The 22,652-nt window shown below is 39.8% G+C and overlaps 1 protein-coding gene and 1 pseudogene across 1 annotated transcript; both read right to left on the bottom strand.

The window, feature by feature from the left end:
- Positions 1–167: 167 nt before the first annotated feature.
- Positions 168–2,736, bottom strand: LOC113350310 (subtilisin-like protease SBT1.4). Its single transcript, XM_026594430.1, has one exon. The coding sequence runs from the start codon at positions 2,732–2,734 to the stop codon at positions 377–379; it is 2,358 nt and encodes a 785-aa protein (XP_026450215.1). The 5' UTR covers positions 2,735–2,736; the 3' UTR covers positions 168–376.
- An 11,849-nt stretch (positions 2,737–14,585) lies between these two features.
- LOC113354427 lies at positions 14,586–19,011 on the bottom strand (annotated as a pseudogene).
- Positions 19,012–22,652: the final 3,641 nt, after the last annotated feature.

Raw genomic sequence — 22,652 nt, 5'->3', positions numbered from 1 at the left:
CACACAACACCGTCTGATAATTTCACTGGCACTCATTGTCATAGTCACGAGGGAGAGATAAACATTAAGTTTAGTGCGCTGACCTATGGTCTAGGTCATTTGGAGTGCGAAATTAGTTACTTCTTGACGTTTAATGATCAAGCATTTATCCATATATTGGTATAGAGTTATGTTATAATCGGATTAATCGTTATTGTTACTTCTTGACGAAATTAGGTACTGCATACATAGCAACACTTCAGAATTATAATCGTTATAATCCGATTAATAACCGAAGGACAGAAACAAAGCTATAGATAGAGATTGAAAGCATAATCAATAATACCATTACGCGGATGAAACAGGTATTCGTGATCGTTAAACCCAAAAGACAGGACTACGGTTTAGTAGTAGTAACCCACGTAAATGCAATAGGACTCCTCACAACGTGAACCCCGTCACGCCATTCGATGGAACCCAATTCTGGTTCCTTCATCACATCACCTTTTTTTCCCTTAATGAGACTTGTGAATGTGATTTTATAAGATAAGGTACGGTTTTCGTCATTGAAAACAAGCTTCTTCGGTGAAACTTTGATTTTCACGGACGATGGAGCTGTAATGGTAGGTTTATAGATTGCGGATCCTAGCTTCTCGACGTTCTTCACAGTTCTGGTGTACTTAACTTTGTTACTACTGCCGGATTCAAAAACAACAGAAAATGATGGGTAGTTCAAGTCACCCGGGCTAGACAATCCAATTGACTTGCAATCAACTTTCTTGTCGATGAAAACCGATAACTGTGTTGAATTATACCCAATGGAACAAAGAAAGGCAACATAGTCATTTGGTGCGATGTCATATATCAAACCTGGATGAAGAGCTCGGTTCGGGTCAACATGTCCCGAACCAACATCAAACGGTTTTGCATCAAGACCATCGACAAGATCAGTAATGTTTTTACCTGAATTGTCCAAGTTATAGCTACTAGTCATAAGAGCAGATTTAATTGCAGCTGGTGTCCATTTAGGGTAAGCACTACGGAGCAACGTCGCCAATCCGCTTATATGAGGGCATGACATTGAAGTACCAGAAATAATATTGAACTCGACTCGTCTTGGATCGAGGTCCAAGTTGGTTGGAGAAGCAGCTCCTGTCCAAGCGGCCAAGATACCAACACCAGGTGCGGTGATATCCGGTTTAAGTATCTGGGCTGTTAGACTGTTAGGACCACGGCTAGAAAATGCAGCCACTTTAGGAGCAGATGTCGATCCTCCGGTTACGGTTCCACGAAATTTCATAGTAGCTGTCGGCTTTTTCTGTAATCTGATATACTTAAATATCGTAACTCCATCGTCGAAACTCACTTGTATTGCTGGAGTTAAAAATTGTTCTAGGATAAGCCCTTTACCCCAATATTTTACATTCACGGCAATCATTCCAACGCCACCTGCAATTTTCACAGCATACCCTTGAGCAGTTGCCTGAGTATTGCCAGCTTCGCAAAGAACGATTTTACCAGTAACTTTAGCAGTAGAATTAAATTTTCCTTGTAAGCAATATTCATTGCCAACATCACCAGCATAGACTAATTCTACATCTTGTCTTGGAAGTTGCTTCCCCGAGTATAACGAAGCGCCATTAATCAACGTACCATCATTTAAAATTATGTCCGCTGGAAATTCCCTATCAAGCGTGGATGCTGCAACAGTTAACATCCATGGGGCAACGTTCGACACAGTACTCGGACGAGGGCCTGAATTTCCTCCAGAAGCAGAAACTAAAACTCCTTCCTGCATGGCAGCAAAAGCACCCACCGCGGTTGTATCAAGATCATATGGATCATTCCCTTCGGAGGGACCGACTGAAAAAGATATCACATCGACACCATCTTCCAGAGCTTTTTCAAATCCAGATAAAATATCTGAATCGGAACATCCCAGACTCCAGCATACCTTATAAACAGCAATTCTTGCCCTCGGTGCCATTCCTTTGGCTTCTCCAGCTGCATATTTAAACATTTTGGCGTTCTTGACAGGAGATCCAGCTGCCGTAGATGCAGTATGTGTACCATGTCCATTCATGTCTCTTGGTGATCTCGAATCTTTACCAGTTTCATTTATTATATGACCAATTCCAGCTTCAGCTCCTTTATAAAAAGCCCTCGCACCAATTAACTTTCGGTTGCAAGACTTTTTGGGGAAATCAGGACCAGTCTCACAGATACCTTTCCATCTAGCAGGCACCGGACCCAACCCAGAGTCACTAAAACTCCTCCGCTCTGGCCAGATTCCGCTATCAAGAACACCAATGATAACATCATCACCATAATTTGATGATGACCAGAGACCGGCGGAATTCGCAGACATACCAAGAAATTCTGGAGTTCGAGTAGTGTGCAATTGGCGAATTTTTTCATGAATGACAGACAAAATTCCAGAGACGGTCCGGAGATGATTAGCCTGAGAAGGTGTTAGTCGAGCAGCGAAACCATTAATAACACGACTGTACGTGTAAATGATGCTCTTTGGATGAGGTGAAGGTGGAAGAGATTGGAGGGTTGAGTGATACCAATCAGTGTGGGAAGCAAAATGCAAAGGTTTATCAGATTTGAAGGCATGAACGATGTAGGTGCGTGGTTGCTCATCATCAGTTAGAGAAAGTGAGGTAGGGATAACAAGTAATAGTAGCAGAACATTAGTAGCTATGGAGAGTGTTAACGAAGACATTGTTGCTGTTTTACTGTGTCTATTCATGACGCTTTTTTATAGTGGCTTACCATTCACCGCTTGGCCTATGATGTCAAATCATTAAAACGGGAGACAACATGATTCTCAATGTACCAAATCTTATCTACCAGCTAGTGACTGATTAAAGTATAATGGTAGTCAAAGGTAGAATAATATACTTTATGATTTTTTCACATGTTCTTTACCGCACTTTCGCACATAGTGGTCTTTGTGTGAACAAGAGTTAACATAGTTATTGGTAAAGATTAGTGTTGTGTTTTTTCAATAGTGACCTAAATGGCGCATAGGAATGGAATATCATCATGACATTTTCGTTATCGAAAAAACATATTCTCAATATGTGGAGTTTAAAAAACCAGACGTACAATCAGTCCGGAAAAGCATGCATGAACTTCATTATAATGCTTTACCATGTATGCATGTTTGAGGTGGGGGTATGATAAACTTTATCAGTTGTAATCTTCCAGGAGAAAAGAAGTTTATGAAAACCATTTTGAACCTCCATAAATTCTTTCTAGGATTGATAGGATTGATCAATCTTGGATTTCTGATTATCCCCTTTGGTTAAAATCATGTTCCAGGTTTTTTTTTTTTTTTTTTTTGCTGACTTGGCTTCTGATTCTGACTTGGCCCCTGACTCGGTTCGAGCTAGATGTTAGACCTTTTTTTTATTTTGAGTCAAATCTGACTCGTGATCTGACTCATATATAATCCCCGATTTGAACCATTTGAGTCAGGAAATAAAATGCCCATACTCATTAGACCAAGTCACTGATTCACATATATGAGTCGGATCTGATTCAAAAATCAAACATGTTGAACCAAATCCAGATAAGTCAGGTCATGTCATGTAAATCCAGACGAGTCAGTTTCACACGACTCAAATGAGTCGGGGAAAAACAACAACAAGGTGGTAGTCTAGTTGTTTCATATATATGCTATTTTTCCTTTTCTTTCTTTCTTTTTCTCTCCTCTCTTCAGGCGGGTATGTATAATTCTGTTGCACCGCGGTATTAATTTATTAAATCTTCTTTATATTGTTTGGGAAAACAAAAGGTTTCAAAACCATTGATTAATCTTACAAGGGTGATGTCATTTGGTGATTATGTTAGAGAAAATGGGGTATTTCATAGTCTTGGTTTAGATTAGGTCTTATGACCTATGAGTCACTAAAGATGCGTGCTCATTTTCTTATGGGTGAATGAAAGAAAACCTTTAGTCTCTCATTGTGTATACTAGAAGTGAATGTCATCCATATAAGCTAAGTATCATACTTACCAATTTGGTAGGGAAGCCACTGGAAGGTAAACAAAGTACTTGTTACCGCTAAGGCTTTAGGCTTAAGGCTAGGGACTGTGTCGGCGTCCTGGACATATGACAACCAAGGTCCCCTTTTTGCTCAAAGTTGTTTTTTTAATTGTAAGGAATTTAAGGCGAATATTGCCTATTATTTTGCTTAATTTTGGGCTTTAGACATGGGAGAAATTTATTTGTTTATTAAAACCCATTTCAATCACGGATTCAACATGTTTTCTACCAGTTTTTCCACTGATTTTGTTTTCCTCTTGTTTTAATTCCCACAGAGCTTTCCTCTTGATTTGTTTTTGATCTATTTTTCTGCCGCTTTTGGTTTTATTTTAGGGTTCACGTTTTTCTCAGTAGGGTTTTTACGATGTATCCATGTCTATGATTACTAGGGCTTCTTCTCATGTGACGTTTCCTTCCACGCAGCCCTCGAACCCTTCTCCCTCTTCCTATACAGAAGATGCTGGCTCAGATGATGGTTATTGCCATTGTCCTTTCAAGAACATCCATGGCTGTCAGGATGGAGTTCATGGCAGAGGATATGCCAAGGGGTCTTTTCTGAAACACCTTCACGATAAGCATCTGTTCTCGATAGCCAGCAGAAACACCTTCAAGGATTTGACTGCCAGTAATTTGAATGTGCTTCTTCTTTGGGAGAAGGTTCTATACAGTTTACGAATGTGGCTCTGCAGCAGGTGTATGCATTTACACGCGTGGAAGAAACCCTGCAAGGGTAGTGTTGAAGCTGTAGATGATATCATTGTTGGACCATTCAATAGTGTAGGGGAAGATTTTCTAATTCATGGTTTGGATAAACCAGATGGCTTACAAGTTGAATGTGCGGTTACTAGTGAAGTTGTCGTTTCTGCGGAGGATGGTGGTGACGCCGTAGGAATTCATTCTACTGATTTGCTGAACGTCGTGTTCTAAAGGCAGTTTACTACAGTCACTTGTATACCTCATAAGTGCAAGCTCGCATTCTCGAGGGCTCTAAAAGGTTTATCTTGACAAAGTTTTAGTGAACCCATCTACAGGATGCTGCAATTATCCAGGCCCTTACGGTTTAGAAGGAATCTAACGGTTGCTTCGTCTTGGCGAACAAAATGCTTCAACATCCCATTCGCGGGAGGTCTAAGAAGGCAGAAGACAAGAAGCAAGGTGATTCCAACATCATATCTTGTCAGAGGAAGTTGAATTCTGGCAATTTTGCCGCAGCTATTCGAGTGTTATCGTCGTCTGGTATTGCTCCATGTGATGAGAAGACTTACTCCGAACTGTTGGACAAACATCCGCCCGCATCTCCTCTTGAGGTTCTTGTGGATAATATTGTAGTTGACCCAATTACGGTAAGTTCCAAGGAAGTTTTGGGAGCTATCAAAAGCTTCCCTAAAGGAACATATTACGGCCGAGATGGCTTACGTGCTCAACACTTAGTCGATGTTTTTAGTGAAGCGGCGGCAGCAGTGGCAGACGACTTACTTTCTTCAATTTCCGGGGTCGTCAACCTTTGGTTGGCTGGAAAATGCCCTGTGGAATTAGGAGAATACATTGCTAGTGCACCTTTAACACTGTTTCTTAAGCCCGGGGGTGGTCTTAGACCCATTGCAGTTGGTACGGTTTGGCGTAGATTGGTTTCCAAAGTGGTTTCCTTTGCTGTTGGAAAGGACATGACGTCTTATTTAGGTGATTACCAATTCAGTGTCGGTGTGCCTGTCAGAGGGGAAGGTATTTTCCATGCTGTAAATCGCCTTTTGGAGATGAAAGGTCATTCGGACAAAATTTCAATGTTACTAATTGACTTTTCTAATGCGTTCAACATGGTGAGCAAATCTCAACTCATTAAAGAAGTTCGTCTACATTGTCCAGGTATTTCTCATTGGGTAGAATCTTTCTACTTACGACCGGCTAAGCTTTATTAAGCCCAATATATTTGTCTTCTACCCTTGGTGTCCAACAAGGTGACCCTCTCGGTCCCTTGTTGTTTGCGTTGACTCTTCACCCCTTAATGAAGACTATTGCTTCTCGTTGCAAACTCGATTTGCACGCCTGGTACCTTGATGATGGTATAGTTGTCGGCGATACGCTAGAGGTAGATAAGGCCTTGCGCATAATTGAAACTAAAGGACCAATCAGGGGGTTACACCTCACTATAAAGAAAACGGGGGTCTTTTGGCATTCTTCTGATCCTAGAAGTACAGCTGATGGTGTATTCCCTCCGAATATTGGTAGGCCTTCTAATGGTGTTAAACTTTTGGGTGGACCGGTGAGTTTGGATTTGGACTTTATTAGTGATATGTTGTTGAGCAGGGTGCATAAGACTGTTCAACTAATGAATACAATCAAAAAACTCAAGGATCCTCAAAGTGAGATGCTATTACTTCGCAATTGAACTGGTGTTTCTAGGCAATATTTTGCAATGCGGACTATCAATCCTGCTACTCTACAACCAGCCGCTGATCTTTTTGATGATCAGTTATTTTAGTATTTGAGACTCCTAATTACTGGGGATGGTGCCGGTTTTGGTCATTTACAGCAGAGATTAGCTACCTTGCTTATCAAAGATGGTGGACTTGGCATTTATACCATGGATGACACCCGTATCTACTGTTATCTTGCTTCTCAGAGCCAGACTGTTTCGGTGCAAAAGGTGATCTTTGGTAATTTATTCTCAACGGACAAAGGCTCAGCCTATCAGTTGGCTCTTCATACTTTCATCCAGGTATGTGGACTACCTTCTACTTACTGTATCGATGATACTCCCCCCCCCCCCCCCCCCCCCCCCCCCCCCCGACCCCCAACCCACCTCCCTCCATGCATTTCGTGGCAGTAACTTATTTCGATGTAGTTAAGAAACAAATCTAAGACCAATTTTCTTTGTCTGCAAGAGATTCCATCTTATGGCAGTGTAACCGTGTTAGACACGCGCAAGATTATCTGCTATCTGTACCCATCAGTGGGCTTAAACAGTATCTCAGACCAAGACAATTCAGGGATGTCCTTTGCTATCGCCTTTGTATCCCTCTGTTTGTTGAGAATAGTTTATGCCCAAGGTGTAACAAATCTATGAACATCTTTGGTGATCACGCTCTTCATTGTGCTAAAGATGTTGGATATAAGTTTCGACATGATCTTGTTCGTGACGTTATCTATGACATTTGTTACAAAGCTAATGTGCTTGCGCGCAAGGAAGTTTCTATTGGCCTTCAGACGGATGATGACAGATTTAAATCCAGCTGATATCCTTGTGCTTAACTGGGAAAATGGATAATATGTTGTATGGATGTTAGAGGTGTCTCACCATTTACTGGTGTTGGTGTTCGCTCCTTTGTCCCAGGAAAGGCAATTTCTAGTGCGGTTTCATGGAAACGCACTAAATATTTGGACAAGTGTGCTTCACATGGGTATGGTTTGGGTTTCCTAGCCTTCTCTACCTTAGAAGAACTTGGCGAAGATACCTTGGTTTTTTTCAAGCGTCTGAAGAATTGCCTAGTTAGTAATGATGCTAGTAGCGGCTTAGGCAGTTTCATTTTTCATAGATTAGGAGTGGCTATTCAAAGGGGAGTTGGAGCCCATCTTGTTTCTAGGTTACCAACCAAAAGCTTTGTATGATACTTTTATTATTAAAAATAATATTGTAAAAAATAATATTGTAAATTATGTCAATAAGATGACATTATATTTTTTAATGGTTTTTAACATTATGTCGATATTATGACAAGAATATTTCATAAATATTTTTAATTAATTTCTGTTATAATTTGCGACTTGATTTATGCCCTAATTGAAGCATTTTCTTAACTCCATATTTTTCCTATAAAAGAAATTCGATTTTGTTCCAAAATGTGTCTAGAAGAAGCTACTATTAATCTTATTTTCGTCTTTCTCCCTCTATGTGGTTGTTTACATTTTGTGCTTTGGTGTTAAGTTCGTAAGATTGGGAAAGTGTTGTAGTGCTTATAGTACTTGCAACGGGCAATTATCCTGGATACGACTTCACCACAGGGTATTAGCATCACTCATATTTGAGGTGTAGGGGTAAACTATCGTGTTAAAGACAACATGGTGATCAAGTGACTCTGTCCTTAAATTGTGACTATGTATTTGTGATGTAGATGTTGATGACACATGGATGATCTGTGGAGAACCGATGATGTGGCCAATTAGCTTGTCATGAAAAGGAAGTTAGTGCTGACGCAGCTTCACAAAAATCAAGAGTAATTTTGGAGTTCACATGTGGCCACTACGGGGTCCCTTATTATAAAGAAAGTTTATTACTATTATTACTGGATAAAGAGTAATTTACAAGAAACTAGTTGTAAGCCTAGAAACAAGTTGAGCTCCAACAACGTCCCGTTATACTAGTTGAACAACTAGTTGGAAACCTAACAGCAAGCTGAGCTCCAACAACGTAACTATTACATTAGTTGAAAAGTTATCGTGCTAGCTTACTAGCGAGCCTCATGAAAAACCAACCAAGAGAGATGAAGCGGATAAGTGGATGATTATGTCGCAACGCAGGAAATTAAATTAACTCTACCTTTGGCAATATTAGGCCATCGCCGTTATATATAAGCCGGATGTGGGTGGTTCCAAACCATATTCACCGTTTAGATAGGTCGTTTCTGTGATGATTATGTTAAGCTAATTGATGATTACTGTAGGATTGAATAAATAAATTATTTTTTTAATTAAGTAATTAAGAGAGAATAAGAAGGAGAATACAAAAGTTCTGGAAAAAAAATATGTATTTTTTTTTTTAGTCTGAACCTTCAAACTACCCAGACTTACTTCAAATTTAGTGTTTTGTTGCTTGAATTAGTCAAAATTTTTTGAAAATGAAATTTTTTATAGCTTTGGCTAAGTCAAACACGTTCGGCTACAAGATCTGAAGAACAAGTAGCCGAACCTATCTTCTAATTTAGTTCGACTAATGTTTATGAAGGCATAGGTAGCCGAACATAGTTTTAATGAAGTTTTTGATTTCAGAGAAAAGTTTGGTTAGAAGAAAATAATTGCGACATAGCCGAACTCAATAAATAGGTTTTTGAAGAAAAATCCGGTTAGGATAAAAAAATTGCGAAGTAACCGAACTCAATATATATGATTTCAGAAAAAAGTTCGGTTAGGAGGAAAAAATTTGCTATGTAACCAATCTTTTATCTGAAAATTAGGCTAGCAAATCAGAAAGTTCGGCGAGGAAATTAGAAAGTTCGGTTAGAAATATTATTTTTTTGTGAGACAGCCAAACTGTTCTTAATTTCCAGCATGTTATGCTAGTTCGACAAAGTTTTTTCACAAAATTCCTATCTGAACTTCTCTGTGCAACTTCATGCAACTTCAATTTTTATGATTACTACTCCCTCGATTTATCGATCACAAATATATAAAAAACACATGTGTTGGTTGGAAAGTACCTCCAATATACAAATTTATAAAATCTGGATTTAAAACGATTATGAAAACAGAAGAAAAACAAAACAATGAGAAAAAATTTTAAAATAAAATTTAGTTAGTACCTCCAATTGTGTTTTTATGTTTATGAATTAGAGTTGGTTAGTACCTCTAATTATGTTCTGATGTTTATGAATTTGGTTAGTGTTTATGTTTATGAATTAAGTTAGTATGTTTAGAAAGGAGGTTATTAGATTAGTCCTAACTTAAACCCGAATAAAGGATAAGTTAGTCATTTTTTAACTTTAGGACACCCCTGATAAGTGTAGGAAAGGTGGTCTAAGTACATTATGGACCCAAAAAAAAAAAGAAGCATGGTCCCAAAAAAATCATTCTTTTCATGTTGCTCACCAGTAGGAGTGTGCAACGGACGGACGGTTGCAGATTAGGGGTCACCCGCAACCGTCAAAGTTGCGGATTTACAAAATTGAACCGTGACCGGCCCAATCACCCGCGGATTTAACCTTTGCGGATCCGCGGATTGTACGGGTCGGTTGCGGATTAACCGCGGATTTCACTCTTGGAATTTAAAAAGATGACACAGCATTACAGCCAAACTTCGCATAGCAATCTCCAACATGCAAGATTGAATAAGCGTGGAGAACTGGCATTTATGGCCCATTAATCATGCATTATGCATGTTCAGAACTTGTCTAGCTGCATGGGCCAGGGACGTCCAGCCAACTAGCTAACTGACGTCCAGTTAATTTGGTAGTTGCCTAGTTGGTACACTTATTATTTTATTAATATACATAGCTGGGCTTAGTGACCAACTCGGGCTTATGGCTAGCAAAGATGGGCTTCTGCGGTGCGGGTGAATCCACGGTTTTCAATATTCAACCGCACCCAAACCGCTAAAACGTGCGGATTTGAGAATCCCATCCGTGTCCGGCCCATACATTTTGCGGTTTGGGTGAAATCCGTAATCTTGCGGACGGATACGTGTCAAATCCGCGGTTCCGGTTTTTATGCTCACCCCTACTCACCGGTCACTCCTAATTTCAACAATTTTCCACGTCAATGGTCTTTCTGTTAGCCCATCATTAAGCCCACGAAAGTATGCCCCTCATTATGAGCTTGTCTCAACGCTATATAGCTCTGCTCATTTCTAACATCTTTAGCTCTTCACCTTTGAAACATTTGTTTTGAATTATGGAATCATGATAACCAGTATACACGCACAATTGAATGGTAAAATAATTTACAATCAAATCTACTGCTGGATACAATAGAAGCCCAAAGAAGTGAATATCGTACCCAAATGACTCGTTTTATCAGATAGACAGACCAGCAAAGGTGTGTCCCTTAGTTTTGCGGAAAGACTAATCTAACTCCTTTAAAATCCTAAGCTCATAAGGCTCCACGTTAAACGGTGACTCTCACCCACTCACGGAATTGTTCCGTTTCACTTTTTCTCAAATAAGAGAAAAACAAGACGTTTTTTTGTTGAAAAAAGTAAGTTTTATATTTATCATTCCATTTTCTTTCCTCCCTAAATTAACTAATTTACACGGGAAAATAACGGTCCGCGAGTTATAACCCCGAATGTGTCACTATCCATCCACAAAAAACCCATCAAAACAAAAGTAACACAAAAACTCCATCAAAACAAAAGTAACACAAAAACCACAAAGAATTTCATCATAAAATTTGATGAAACCAATTTTGAAATTTGGGGTTTTTGTATCAATTTTTCAAAATTTGGGGTTTTTGTATCAATTTTGTTTGAGATGGAGTTTTAATGGATCCCAACGTTTGAATGGGGTTTTTGTAGTACAAGTTTGTTCACCTTGAATTTTTATGACTAGTTATGTGAAAATAAAAAGAAAAGTTAAACCTGCGAGAGAGAAAGAAAAAAGACAACTAAACCTAAGCTTTCCTCTCCGCGTCCTTCTTCTACTCCTCTCCGCGTTCTACTTCTCTCTGTTTAATTCACCGTCGTTTTTTTTTTTTTTTTTTTTTTTTTTTTTTTGATTATCTACAAATGGTTTCTTTTACAGATTTTGGTGAGGCTCAGGGATACGATGATTCGGAGCACTGAAATAAAAATCATTGGAACAATAATTACGTAAACCCTAATTTTTGATAAACCTATGCCTACGCCCTAAAGAATGGTTCTAGGAGAGGGATTGATTTCAGTCATCAGTTGTGGTTCACATCCAATCAATTAAAAATTGTCGCGAAGCTCCATGAACCAAGTAAGTTTATACTGGATATTATCCTTGGGAACCCAACGCTGACCTCTTGCAATTGATCAGTATAGTTGGCTGAGTACATTTTCCACTTTATTTTTTCGTTTAAGTTTCTTGGATTACATATGCAGTTTGTGATTGTTCAACTTTACTCACTTGAGATTTTACAGCGATGGTGACCTGTCTTATTGTTGCTACTATCTCTATCATCGGGATCATATAAGGTTATGTTATTTGATTATTTCAAAGTTATTATGGGTTAGTTGTTTGTTTGTTATGTTTTTTTGTTTTTTTGAATGCTAAATCAGAAAGACGTGCACCTTTTTGGGGTTGAGGGTTGTCGGACTAATGCCGCGAAACATTTTAGGATAAATTTTTGATTAGGGTTTTTGCTACGGGATTATGCACAAATATATCAATCTTTGTTACAACTGAAGATTAGAAGCTTAAATTGTTTCAACTGGAATATGATATATGTGGTCTATAAATTGTTGCTTGCTCTGTAAAGCATTTTATATAGCTTTATTAAGATATTTATGAGTCTACAAATTTACATGATTTTGCAGATCAGCATCCGGGTAAGCCAGCTTTAGAGTTTGAAGCAGTTGTTGGAGATTTTGGATTAGCAAAGCTCTTGGACCAACGTGACTTTCATGAAAGCATAGCTATTCGTGGAACTGTTGGGCACACAACCCCTGAGTACTTATCAACTGGATAGTCATCAGATAAAACATATGTGCTCGGTTTTGGTATCTTACTGTTAGAGCTGATCACAGGTCAAAAGGCGCTAGATTTTGGACGAGCAGTGGACCAGAAAGGTTTAATGCTTGATTGGGTACCCTCTCCCTCTCTCTGTGCAAGTGTGCAAACAGGGCAAGCATTCTTCGTTGACATAATTAATCTTGAGTCTTTGACTCAATTATCTCAAGCACTGCTCTATTTTATCTATAACATCTTTATTAATTGTTGTATCTATGTTTTGATATTTCTCATAATCCGTTCTTTATTTCGCTATTGTGTTTTATTTTTGTTTTCTGTTTTTTGTGAGGACATCCATTGTGCTCCAAAGGAACATCAAGTGGCATACTTCGGAGATGTACGACATTGTGTTCCAAATTCATATCAGCTAAAGGTAGTACTTGGTACACTGTTTTTGATTGTATATTCGTTCCACATTGTCTATTCTAATCCAATCCTTGACCATACCATAAGAGGAAGTTCAAAGAGGTATTCAACGGCTTATCAAGTTGTTCTGGATAATCTGGCTGAAATTCTGTAACTTAGTATTTCCTGTTTATTATTATCTAAGGTGCATTTCGGTTCGGGGTACCGATATCAAGAACTTATACATGAAATGTATTCCAGCAGGCGCCTACATAAGTAAGAAGCCCCAAGGTATAAATAAATATCATCCTGTTTTACTAATAGTGTTCAACAGTTTTTAGGTGTTGTGAATATCTATATTGGCAATTCACTGAACCATAGGAATATTTCCCATCTTTTAGTGCTACGAAATTTGAGTATAGTGAATGAAGGAAACAACTTACCTCGCTGTGTGATAAAGAAGAATAGGTATCATATATAAGGCATGGATCTTTAAAATTACAGTATTGTTTTTAATCGTTTTAGATTTTTATTTGGGGTGAGTGAATATATGCAAGGCAAATGGTAGACAGGGTTAAAATAGATGGTGTGGATGATTTTGGGTGTTCACATTTTGTCAGGCTTACTAATTGAGTGCATCTTAGTAACTGAACCATTTTTTTTGTTTATCTATTCAGAGAATGTGCTTAGAAATAATTTATTGTGAAAATTAAGATTTACATTTTCATGATTTGGTTATTTTCTAACCACCGTTCACCACTGTTAGAAGCATCTTAAGAATTTGCCTACGAAAGCCAATGATTTTTCCAAATCTTCTAACAATAATATGATGCCGAAAATTTCTTGGCTACTTCAAATGAGAAATTAAGCCTGCCGATTATGTTACCAGGGCTGCTCGGAGCGCAAATGTTCAGGTAGGTGTTGCTAGAGATGGAGTTCCTAAAATGAAGCGCTAAAGGTTTTCGAAAATGGTGGGTTTTGCAATACATGGTTTTCTTCAGTTTAAGATACTGGATTTTGGTTGTTAAGTTTAGTTTTTTTCTTTGTACATGAGGGAACAATTTTACCGCTGCCTAATTACTTCCCATACTCAACTTTAAACGCTCAAATCACTGACAATGGATTGTAACAATGGTACGACCAAACATAAGGTTATAAGTTACTATATATGACATATACATTGGATTGGGACGGGGCGAGCCGGATCCGAATAACACCAAATTAAAAACCCTAAGTGATGGGGCTGGGATTTGCCTTGCAACACCAAATGAAAAATACATCGGAACGGGGCGAGGCGAAGCCGAGCCATACCAAATTAAAAACCCAAAACGATGGGGCGAGGCGCAGCCGAGCCACACCAAATCCAAAATACATCATGACAGGATGTGGCAAAGCCTCGCGACACCGAATGAAAAATGCATCGGGACAGGGCGAGGAGAAACCGAGCCATGCCAATTCAAAAATCCAAAACGACAGGGCGAGCCGAAGCCGAGCCACACCAAATCAAAAATGCATCGCGACAGGATGTGGCAAATCCGCGCGGCATCGTATGAAAAATGCATCGGGACAGGCTAGGCGAAGCCGAGCCACACCAAATCAAAAGTGCATCTGAACAAGATGAGACGAAGCCGAGCCACAACAAATAAAAAATCCTAAGCGACGGGGCGAGGCGAAGCCGAGCCACACCAAATCAAAAATGAGACTTGGCAAGACAAAGTCCCGCGATACCTAATAAAAAATGAAAAATAAGGTGAAAAGAAAAAATGCCCGGTGCGTAGCACGGGCACAAAATCTAGTTTCCCTTTAATACATACAACATGAAATCAAACAAAACTTATTATGTCATCAACCACTGAGGACAAGTAGGATGAAGTGGTTGGGTTACGAACAGAGCAGTTGGTCCGAATCTGTCCTTGGTTACCGATCAATACATTTAATTGACCCATCTTGATCATCGAGAACACGAACTTCTCGAAAAACAGTTTTTGATCCACAGCAAAACTAGTTACAATGGGTTTTGTTCTGGCATCCATATACAAATCTTGATCAGAAGTGAAGAGACCTTGACGGTTCATGGGATCCACATAGTACTTGTTGTCAAACACATTTGGTGATCGAATGTCCAGTACTGTAGTGTTCGAAGTGTCGGCTTTTGGGCATGTGACTTTGAGGTTTTTCGCGAAGGTCTTGTCCATGGTATAATCCTGGGTAGGGTATAATCGACTAGTGAAGGATCCACAATTTCCGATACCGATTGTGTGAGCACCAGAAAGTGCTACGAGATAGCAGCCAGAGCTGTGATAAGTGCACTTGTATTTGCAAAGGGAGGGGGCAAGTTCTCAAGTGTTGCGGCTTGAGTTGCAAAAGCCAGCTGTTGGAAGTTAAACCAAGATATGGTGATTTGGTTCGTGGATCAACATCCAGTCTGAATGGATCAACTGCTGCAGTTGAGGCAGTCAAGTTGGACCAACATGAACTGTTGACACACTGTGCGATATTTGGAAGTTCGGGTTAATTAGAAGAGCAAGTTGTGTCGGTTGCTTGTTTTAGAGTTTTACTATGTTTAGAGTTTCTAGAAGTGTGCTTTATATAGAGTTTGATTTTATTAGGTAAGTACTTTGAGTGATCATCAAGTTTGTGAGATTATATGTAGGCTGTTAAGTCATGAGTTAAAGTACACCGAATTTGATTATCAATGTAATCGTTTTATTGCTTCCGCGTGTGCTCTCCTCTCTCTTGCTCGATCCTACATTTGGTATCAGAGAAAGGTGAGAGGAAGGGAGAGGAAAAGGAAAAAGAGTTAGAGAAGATTCATAAGCTTTTACGCTGTTTGAGAATTGTTTTGTGTTTTGAAAATTGTGCGAAGGTCTATCAAGTTGCGTTGGTTTGTTTCGTCACTAGGGTTCGTGAATTTTTTAAAAGAAGGAAGTAACACTGGCGGTTCTGATGTTCTCTCCGGTTCACATGTAAGGAAACACACATGTGCACTGGAAAACAATAAAACTAGGTCAAGTTGGAGTTGTTTTAGGTGTGTTCGTGAAGGCGTTGAAGCAGTGGCGCTGTTGATGAAAAGAACATGGAACAAGTTTGAGAAGAAACGCAAGCTGCTGCCATTAAAGTCATGGTTCGAGTGATGCTTAAGAAGGTTAGGGTTCGGAGAAAAGAAGGTTATTGTTGTTGTTCAAGTGCAGATGAAGAAGAGATGGAGATAATAGAATTAGTGTTTCGTTTTGATGAAGCTGAATTTTTCAAAGACAATAAAGATGGGTCTGTGGTTGGATTGCTGGTTGAAGTTCAAGGGTGTGATGAAGATTGGATTGGAGCTGAACTCGATTGTGGTGGCTCGAGTATGAAGTTGAGTTAACAATGAGTTGTTGCTGATCGGTGATGGAGGTCCAGGATGCCGATAGAATTTAGTCTTGATGCCGATGGTGGTTGGTGCTGTTGATTGTTTTTGTGAAGCAATGTCAAAGATTAAAAAAAAAAAGTGTTGCTGTTGTTTGAGCCAACGAAACTGGTGCTGTTATATCGGTAGATTGCAGAGAAGTTGATGATGATAAGTAATTAGAAATGCCATGAAGTTCTCGAGTATGCCATGAGCTTGCTGCTGGTGGTGATCGTAGTGGTGATTACAGAGAAGAGAAGGTGCTGGTGATGACGTTGGTGGACAGAAGACAACTTGAGTCTCACTGTTTGTTACTGGAACTGATGGAACTCGAGAAACCAGGGACATAACCCGCAGCCAAGATGGTCACAAGTAAAAAAACAAATGTTATTGAAAATTTGTAACAGTCTGGGTGTTACAAAGGAAAACTATTACAGATGATGAGTAGTGTGACAAAAGGTTGTCACGGTAAGTGTTAATGAGGAATTGTTACAAAATCGTTACAGAAGAAAAGGTCACAGTTGTGAGTAAGTGTAACAAATGTTTATAAGAGTATGAAAGTGTGACAATTTTCTGTCAGAGGTGTTGCAGAAAGCAGTTTTTTGTGTGTGTTGATGATCGTTGAGGTAGTTTAAGTAAGGGTTGATGTGGCAGAACATTGGTTGATTTTGGAAGGTGAATATGTTTTAAGGTGAGTGGTTGTGTCGAAGGGTTAAGTCATGAATTCGAAATCGATGAGGATGGAGGATCAACCGATATTGCAGTCAAGAAGGATTGGTACAGTTTGATGGCGGATCAAAGGTATTTCAGTAAAAAAGGACGGGTACGGTTTGATTAAGTTGACTAGAATTCATGGACTTAGAATGACAAGGAATGATTGGATGGTTATGTTTGAGCTTAAGGGAGGATGTTAAAGGTTAAGCTCAAACATGGTGATTGAAGAGTTTGTGGCAGAAACTTGGAGATCTTACAAAGTGTGGCAGACTTTTTGTTAGTTATTGCTTGTGGCAGAAGCGTAACAAGTGAAAGATTGTGAGAGAATCTTGAAGAACAAAGAAGTGTGAAGGTTTCGCAACAATAGCGTGACTGGAACAAGAGAAGAAGAAAACAACAACAAGGTTATGAAGAACGAGAAGTTAATCACCAGGTGGTGATGAGAAAGTGTTGAGTTTGAGACGTCACAATGTTGTGAGCATGAAACAAGATTATAGGTGAGTAAAGTCTACAAGTTGTGCGAAGCAATCCCAGTGGGGATTTGGCTAGTGAAGTGAAGAAATTCCAGTGTGGAATTTGAAGAGTTGAGTGGAAACCCTGCGAGTGAAGTGGGTAAACAAGAGTTGAGTTTGAGCTACAATGCTCAGTGAAGAAAGATGAAGTTAAGCTATAATTCTTGGTAAGTTGAGTTAAAGAATTTGCTTTTGTATTTGGTTAGCAAGTTGAATGGAGCACAAAGAGGTGTTTCTAGCTTGTTAAGAATGGTGTTCCGCTGCGATGAAGAATGTGAAAAGAAGTATGATGATTGTTGTTAAGCAAAAAGAAGAAGTTTGTTTTTGTGAGTTAATGATGACGGAATTCTGGTTTGAGAAAAGACAAGAACGTGTTAACGTTTATCAATGGAAGAAGAGGAATAAAAAATGATAAAAGACAAGGACGTGCAAACGTTTATCAATGGAAGAAGAGAGTTACGGAATTCTCGTTGAATGATATCTTGGTTTAAGGGAGGATGTTGGAAGTTAAACCAAGATATGGTAATTTGGCTCGTGGATCAAAATATGATGTTGATCCAGTCCGAATGGATCGACTGCTGCAGTTGACGCAGTCAAGTTGGATCAACAGGAACTGTTGACACACTGTGCGATATTTGGAAGTTCGGGTTAACTAGAAGAGCAAGTTGTGTCGGTTGCTTGTTTTAGAGTTTTACTATGTTTAGAGTTTCTTTGTGTTTCTAGAAGTGTGCTTTATTTAGAGTTTGATTTTATTAGGTAAGTACTTTGAGTGATCATCAAGTTTGTGAGACTATAAGTAGGTTGTTAAGTCGTGAGTTAAAGTACACCGAATTTGATTATCAATGTAATCGTTTTATTGCTTCCGCGTGTGCTCTCCTCTCTCTTTCTCGATCCTACACGAGCCCATCTCGTCTACCTAGTGGTACTGGGTAGTTTGGACCTCCAGACTGCATAGAATTCATATATCATTAGGATTCTCATTAATAATGGTCAATTAACCATGTTTATTGGAAATGGACGACAAGCTTACCAGGAAGACGGCATCACGAGCAGCCAAGGCAGTGATATCAGCACAAGAGACGACATGGCCACAGGCTTTGTGGATGCGACTTCGTAGATCGTTGATAATCTTAAACGCTTGAGGTCTGAGTGAGAGATTTGGTAGTGCATTTTTCTCACTAGGTCCACTAGCAGATCCGTCTAGCAAAACCGATCCATCACAACCCTAAACAAATATAAAAAATTAGATCACTCAAGTCAGTTACGATATCAAATTCAGTAATTTTAGCTGCAAATCCCAAGGGAAAACAAATTTTGGTAGTGACGAAGAAGTAGTAGTATAAATATAATTAAGAGTTACCTGAACAAAACAGTCATGTAAATGGAGACGAAGCAAACCTGCAGCTTGACCAATATCTTTTTTAAAGATCTTAGTGAGTTCAGTTCTGATGATACCTTCTAAATTTGGATAGTTTGTTTTGTGGAATGTCCATGATAGACCCTTTACTAATGGAGGTGGGTTTACTTGTGCTTGCACTGAGAGATTGTCATGTGAACTAACTATTTCAGAAAAAACAACAAATGCAAGAACAAGAAATGAAGAAGAAGAAGACATTGTTTTTAGAAGCTATCACTTACTGCTTACTGTATTGGTTATTCACATTTTTATTTATAGGCTTTCTGCATAAAGATAAAATATAAATGATGCTTACTTTAAAATTAAAAAGATGCCTTGATGCCATATGCCATATAATTGTAAGAGAATGCTACAAAAATGAAAATGGTAAAAAATAAAGTTGGGGGAAAGTGGAGATTACTGACTTTGCAGGACTTGCTTTTCACTCTGATGGCTAGGCGTGTTCTCGAAAATGCAAGAAAACCCCCAAAAGTTTGACACCCAAATTTTACCCCACTATGTGTTAAGTTTCTATTGGTTTACTTTTAAAGTGGACCACCTATTTTTCTCTGGTGGGGTAGGATAGGGAAGAAATCTATGGTAGATATAGATGACACATATGGGTGTAGGATAGGGAAGAAATCTATGGTAGATATAGATGACACATATGGGTGTAAAATGGTGGTGTAAAGAACCGGGGTCTCCCTAGCATCTTCCGCGTGTTCTTGCCATTTTCTTATTCATTTACTTAACTTTAAGCTTAAAAGTTTAATCCGTACGATAAAATCTGGTAGAGTTGTTCAGACATATGCTGACTTTGCAGTACGAATCATTTCACTCAGATTGCTAGGCATGTGTTTTGCATTTGTGGTTCAGTTGAATAAAATCTGATATTGGAGCGCTTCTATATCCGTGGTAAAATGAATTTTGGGGATAGCACTGAGCTAGTTGTTTTTCTACGGTTGGTGATGAATGGTTTTTACGAACGATAGATAAGTATACTAATCCAGCTATTGCTTGGTAACGACGAAGGATTCCTTAATCATCTTTCTTTTCTTATTGTCTTTTCAGTTATATTCTATAAACCAAAACCCCCCTTTGTTATTTACTTTATTTTGCTGATCAAATAACCTATCAATTACACATCTCTCTGTGGGAACGATCTCTTACTACCGCCATATTACCAGTTAATTAGTGGGAAATATCTTTATTAATTTGTTGCATTAACGACATGCATCACTAGGAAGACATCTGGAATGTTTCAGAACTTTGTTTGCAAAATTGGTTTGTAATATAAGTAATGATTTTTGCTTTCCTAACACCGAGGCCTTTTCAGCACAATTGACTCCAGAGTTGGCAGAAAATTCTACAGTTAAGCGTGTTCGGGCGGAAGCAATCCAGGGATGGGTGACCATCCGAGAAGTTTCTGATGGATTACCGCAGCGATGCCCGTTCAAAATCCCACATTGCCGGATAATCGCAGTGATTAAGTGGGGACAATAACGGTGGAGGGACGGGTCATTACAAATGGTATCAGAGCCGATGACGGGTCACCTGGACGAGGGTGGAAGGTATGCTGGACATGAGTGGTCCAGGTGCTTCTCATGAGGGGCAGGGAACGTCGGAGATCTGGGCTTGTATACATATTCCGGAGCCGAGGACGACTATAATTTAAGGTGGTGGTATTATAATACCCCGATTTCGGCAGTGGTTGGCCGAATGGAATATAAGTAGTGATTTGTCCATTCCTAACACCGAGGCATTTTCAGCACAAATGACTCCAGAGTTGGCATAAAACTCTGCAGTTAAGCGTGCTCGGGCAGGAGAAATCCGGAGATGGGTGGCCATCCGGGAAGTTCCTGCTGGATTACCGCAGCGATGCCCATTGAAAATCCCACACTAACAGATAATCGCAGTGGCTAAGTGGGGACAATATCGGTGGAGGGATGGGTCATTACATGGTCAACAATCAATCTAGAAACTTCTAAAACCTTCTTGGTGGATTCTGGTACTCGATCAGTGGATACGGGCCAAAGTGTCAAGGATTAGCGGGTTTTTGGTTACGAGATTGTATCAAGAATTATGTACAAAAAATATATGAATATTTTCGGGTGTAGAGGGAATTGCGCGTTGGATACGGGCAAAAATGTCATGGATTAGAGGGTTTGACCCCTTGAATTTGACTTGAAGGGTTGACTTTTTGGTGTTGATTGCGACTGTCAAGCTTTGAATGGAAGAACTTGATGGAAAACTAGCTTGACTGGTTAACAGGCATAACAGGCTAGCAGCAGTCTAGATGAAAACTAGAGGGAAACTGAATTATAGATCAGATGACAACATATCTGGCAATCTGGATGGAGGAATTCACCCGTGGACAAGGCCGAGGAATATGGTCGGCGGACACGGCTGAGAAGCACGACCGGGGAACCGGGGGAGATGTCCGTGGCCGGGGAGATGGTCGGGAGACATGGCCGGGGAACATGGCCGGCGAACCGAGTCTTGACCGCTTGATGTTGATTTTGACCATTGACTTTGTCGGTTGTCCCGTCGTTGACTTTGACCACTGATTGGTCGTTGACTTCATGTAATACTGGGCCAGCTGGTGAGATGCGTCGGTTGGCTGGACGGGAGGCTTGGATGACAGCTAAATGGTGGCCCATACTATATAGTGGCCCAATATGTGGCAATTTTATAATGGTACACTCTTAACCTCCAACTGCTTGTTGTAGGGTTAAGAAAATTTTGTTTCCCTTGATCAATGACAGAATTCGCCCCCAAGTGTAGATTATTGTTGTTGAAGTGAAACTTGATTGTTGAGATTGATGCAAAACACTTATATTGTTGAAAGTGAGTTGCAGCTGTTGACGCAAAAATGGGGTGCAATAGTTTAATCGAAACTGGGCTGCAGCAGTTGATGCTAAACTGAACTGTAGTAGTTGCGTAGAACTAGACTGGTAACAGTTGTTGGAAAAGGCGAGTTATCTTTGCAGTTACTGAGATAGAATCTGTGTCTGCAGTTGTTGCAAGCCAAACTTGGGATGGTACTAAACTGTTGTCAACTACAGTCTTAAATGCGGCAGTTTTGAGCGAAAAGGCGACATCCATTGGTGAGACCCTTTAATCGTTGGGATGGTAAAAGACTTTGTGTCCTGCTGGATATGACAGCGATCTTCATATGTCGTGAATAACAGTAGCGATGTAAAACTAGACCGAAATAGTTGCCGCGGAAATGGAATGCAATGACCGCGATAAACTGGACTGCGACAACCATAAAACTGTACTGCAGCAGTAATTAGAAAAACCGAATTGCGGAAGCTTCGAGCAAAGATGGACTGCAACAACTGCGATAAGCTGTACTGCAGCAGCTGCAATCAGCTGGAGTGCAGCAGCGACGAGCAAAGCTGCGATCAGTTGGACGTGAAGATGGCCAATTGGGGATGAAACATCCATGCATGTATGGCTTGGCTTAGCTGCTCGGATCGTCAGCTTGGCTTGGCTTGGAGGCTTATCTGGGTGGGACTATCAACAGCGAAGAGAAAGCGAGGAGTAAACATCTGCAGCCAGATGGACTGTGGTCCAGCCGCCGGGATTGGCCGCCGGTAGGTCGTCGGGATCGGTCACCGGTCATGGTCGTCGGATATGTCGTCGGGATTGGATGCCGGACATGACCGCCGGGGTTTTCCGCTGGACTTGGCCGCCGTCGATAACAAAAGATGCTGACGACGTTAAGATGTGACGAAATACGATGACGTCATTACCGTATAACGAAATATGCTAACGACATAGGAGAATATCCCGTTATTGTTAAAAGTTTAACGGAATATGATGACGTCGTTTTAGAACTTTTCTTCCTTATCACTGTTGA

The sequence above is a fragment of the Papaver somniferum genome, chromosome 2 (genome assembly GCF_003573695.1).
Source record: "Papaver somniferum cultivar HN1 chromosome 2, ASM357369v1, whole genome shotgun sequence".
In the NCBI taxonomy this organism is placed as follows: domain Eukaryota; kingdom Viridiplantae; phylum Streptophyta; class Magnoliopsida; order Ranunculales; family Papaveraceae; genus Papaver; species Papaver somniferum.
The sequence above is the reverse complement of the archived record's forward strand: the minus strand, read 5'-3'. Positions and strand labels throughout refer to the sequence as shown.

What these genes read in the sequence shown, in the direction of transcription:
- LOC113350310 (XM_026594430.1), bottom strand. Translation starts at nt 2,734, where the DNA reads ATGAATAGACACAGTAAAACAGCAACAATGTCTTCGTTAACACTCTCC.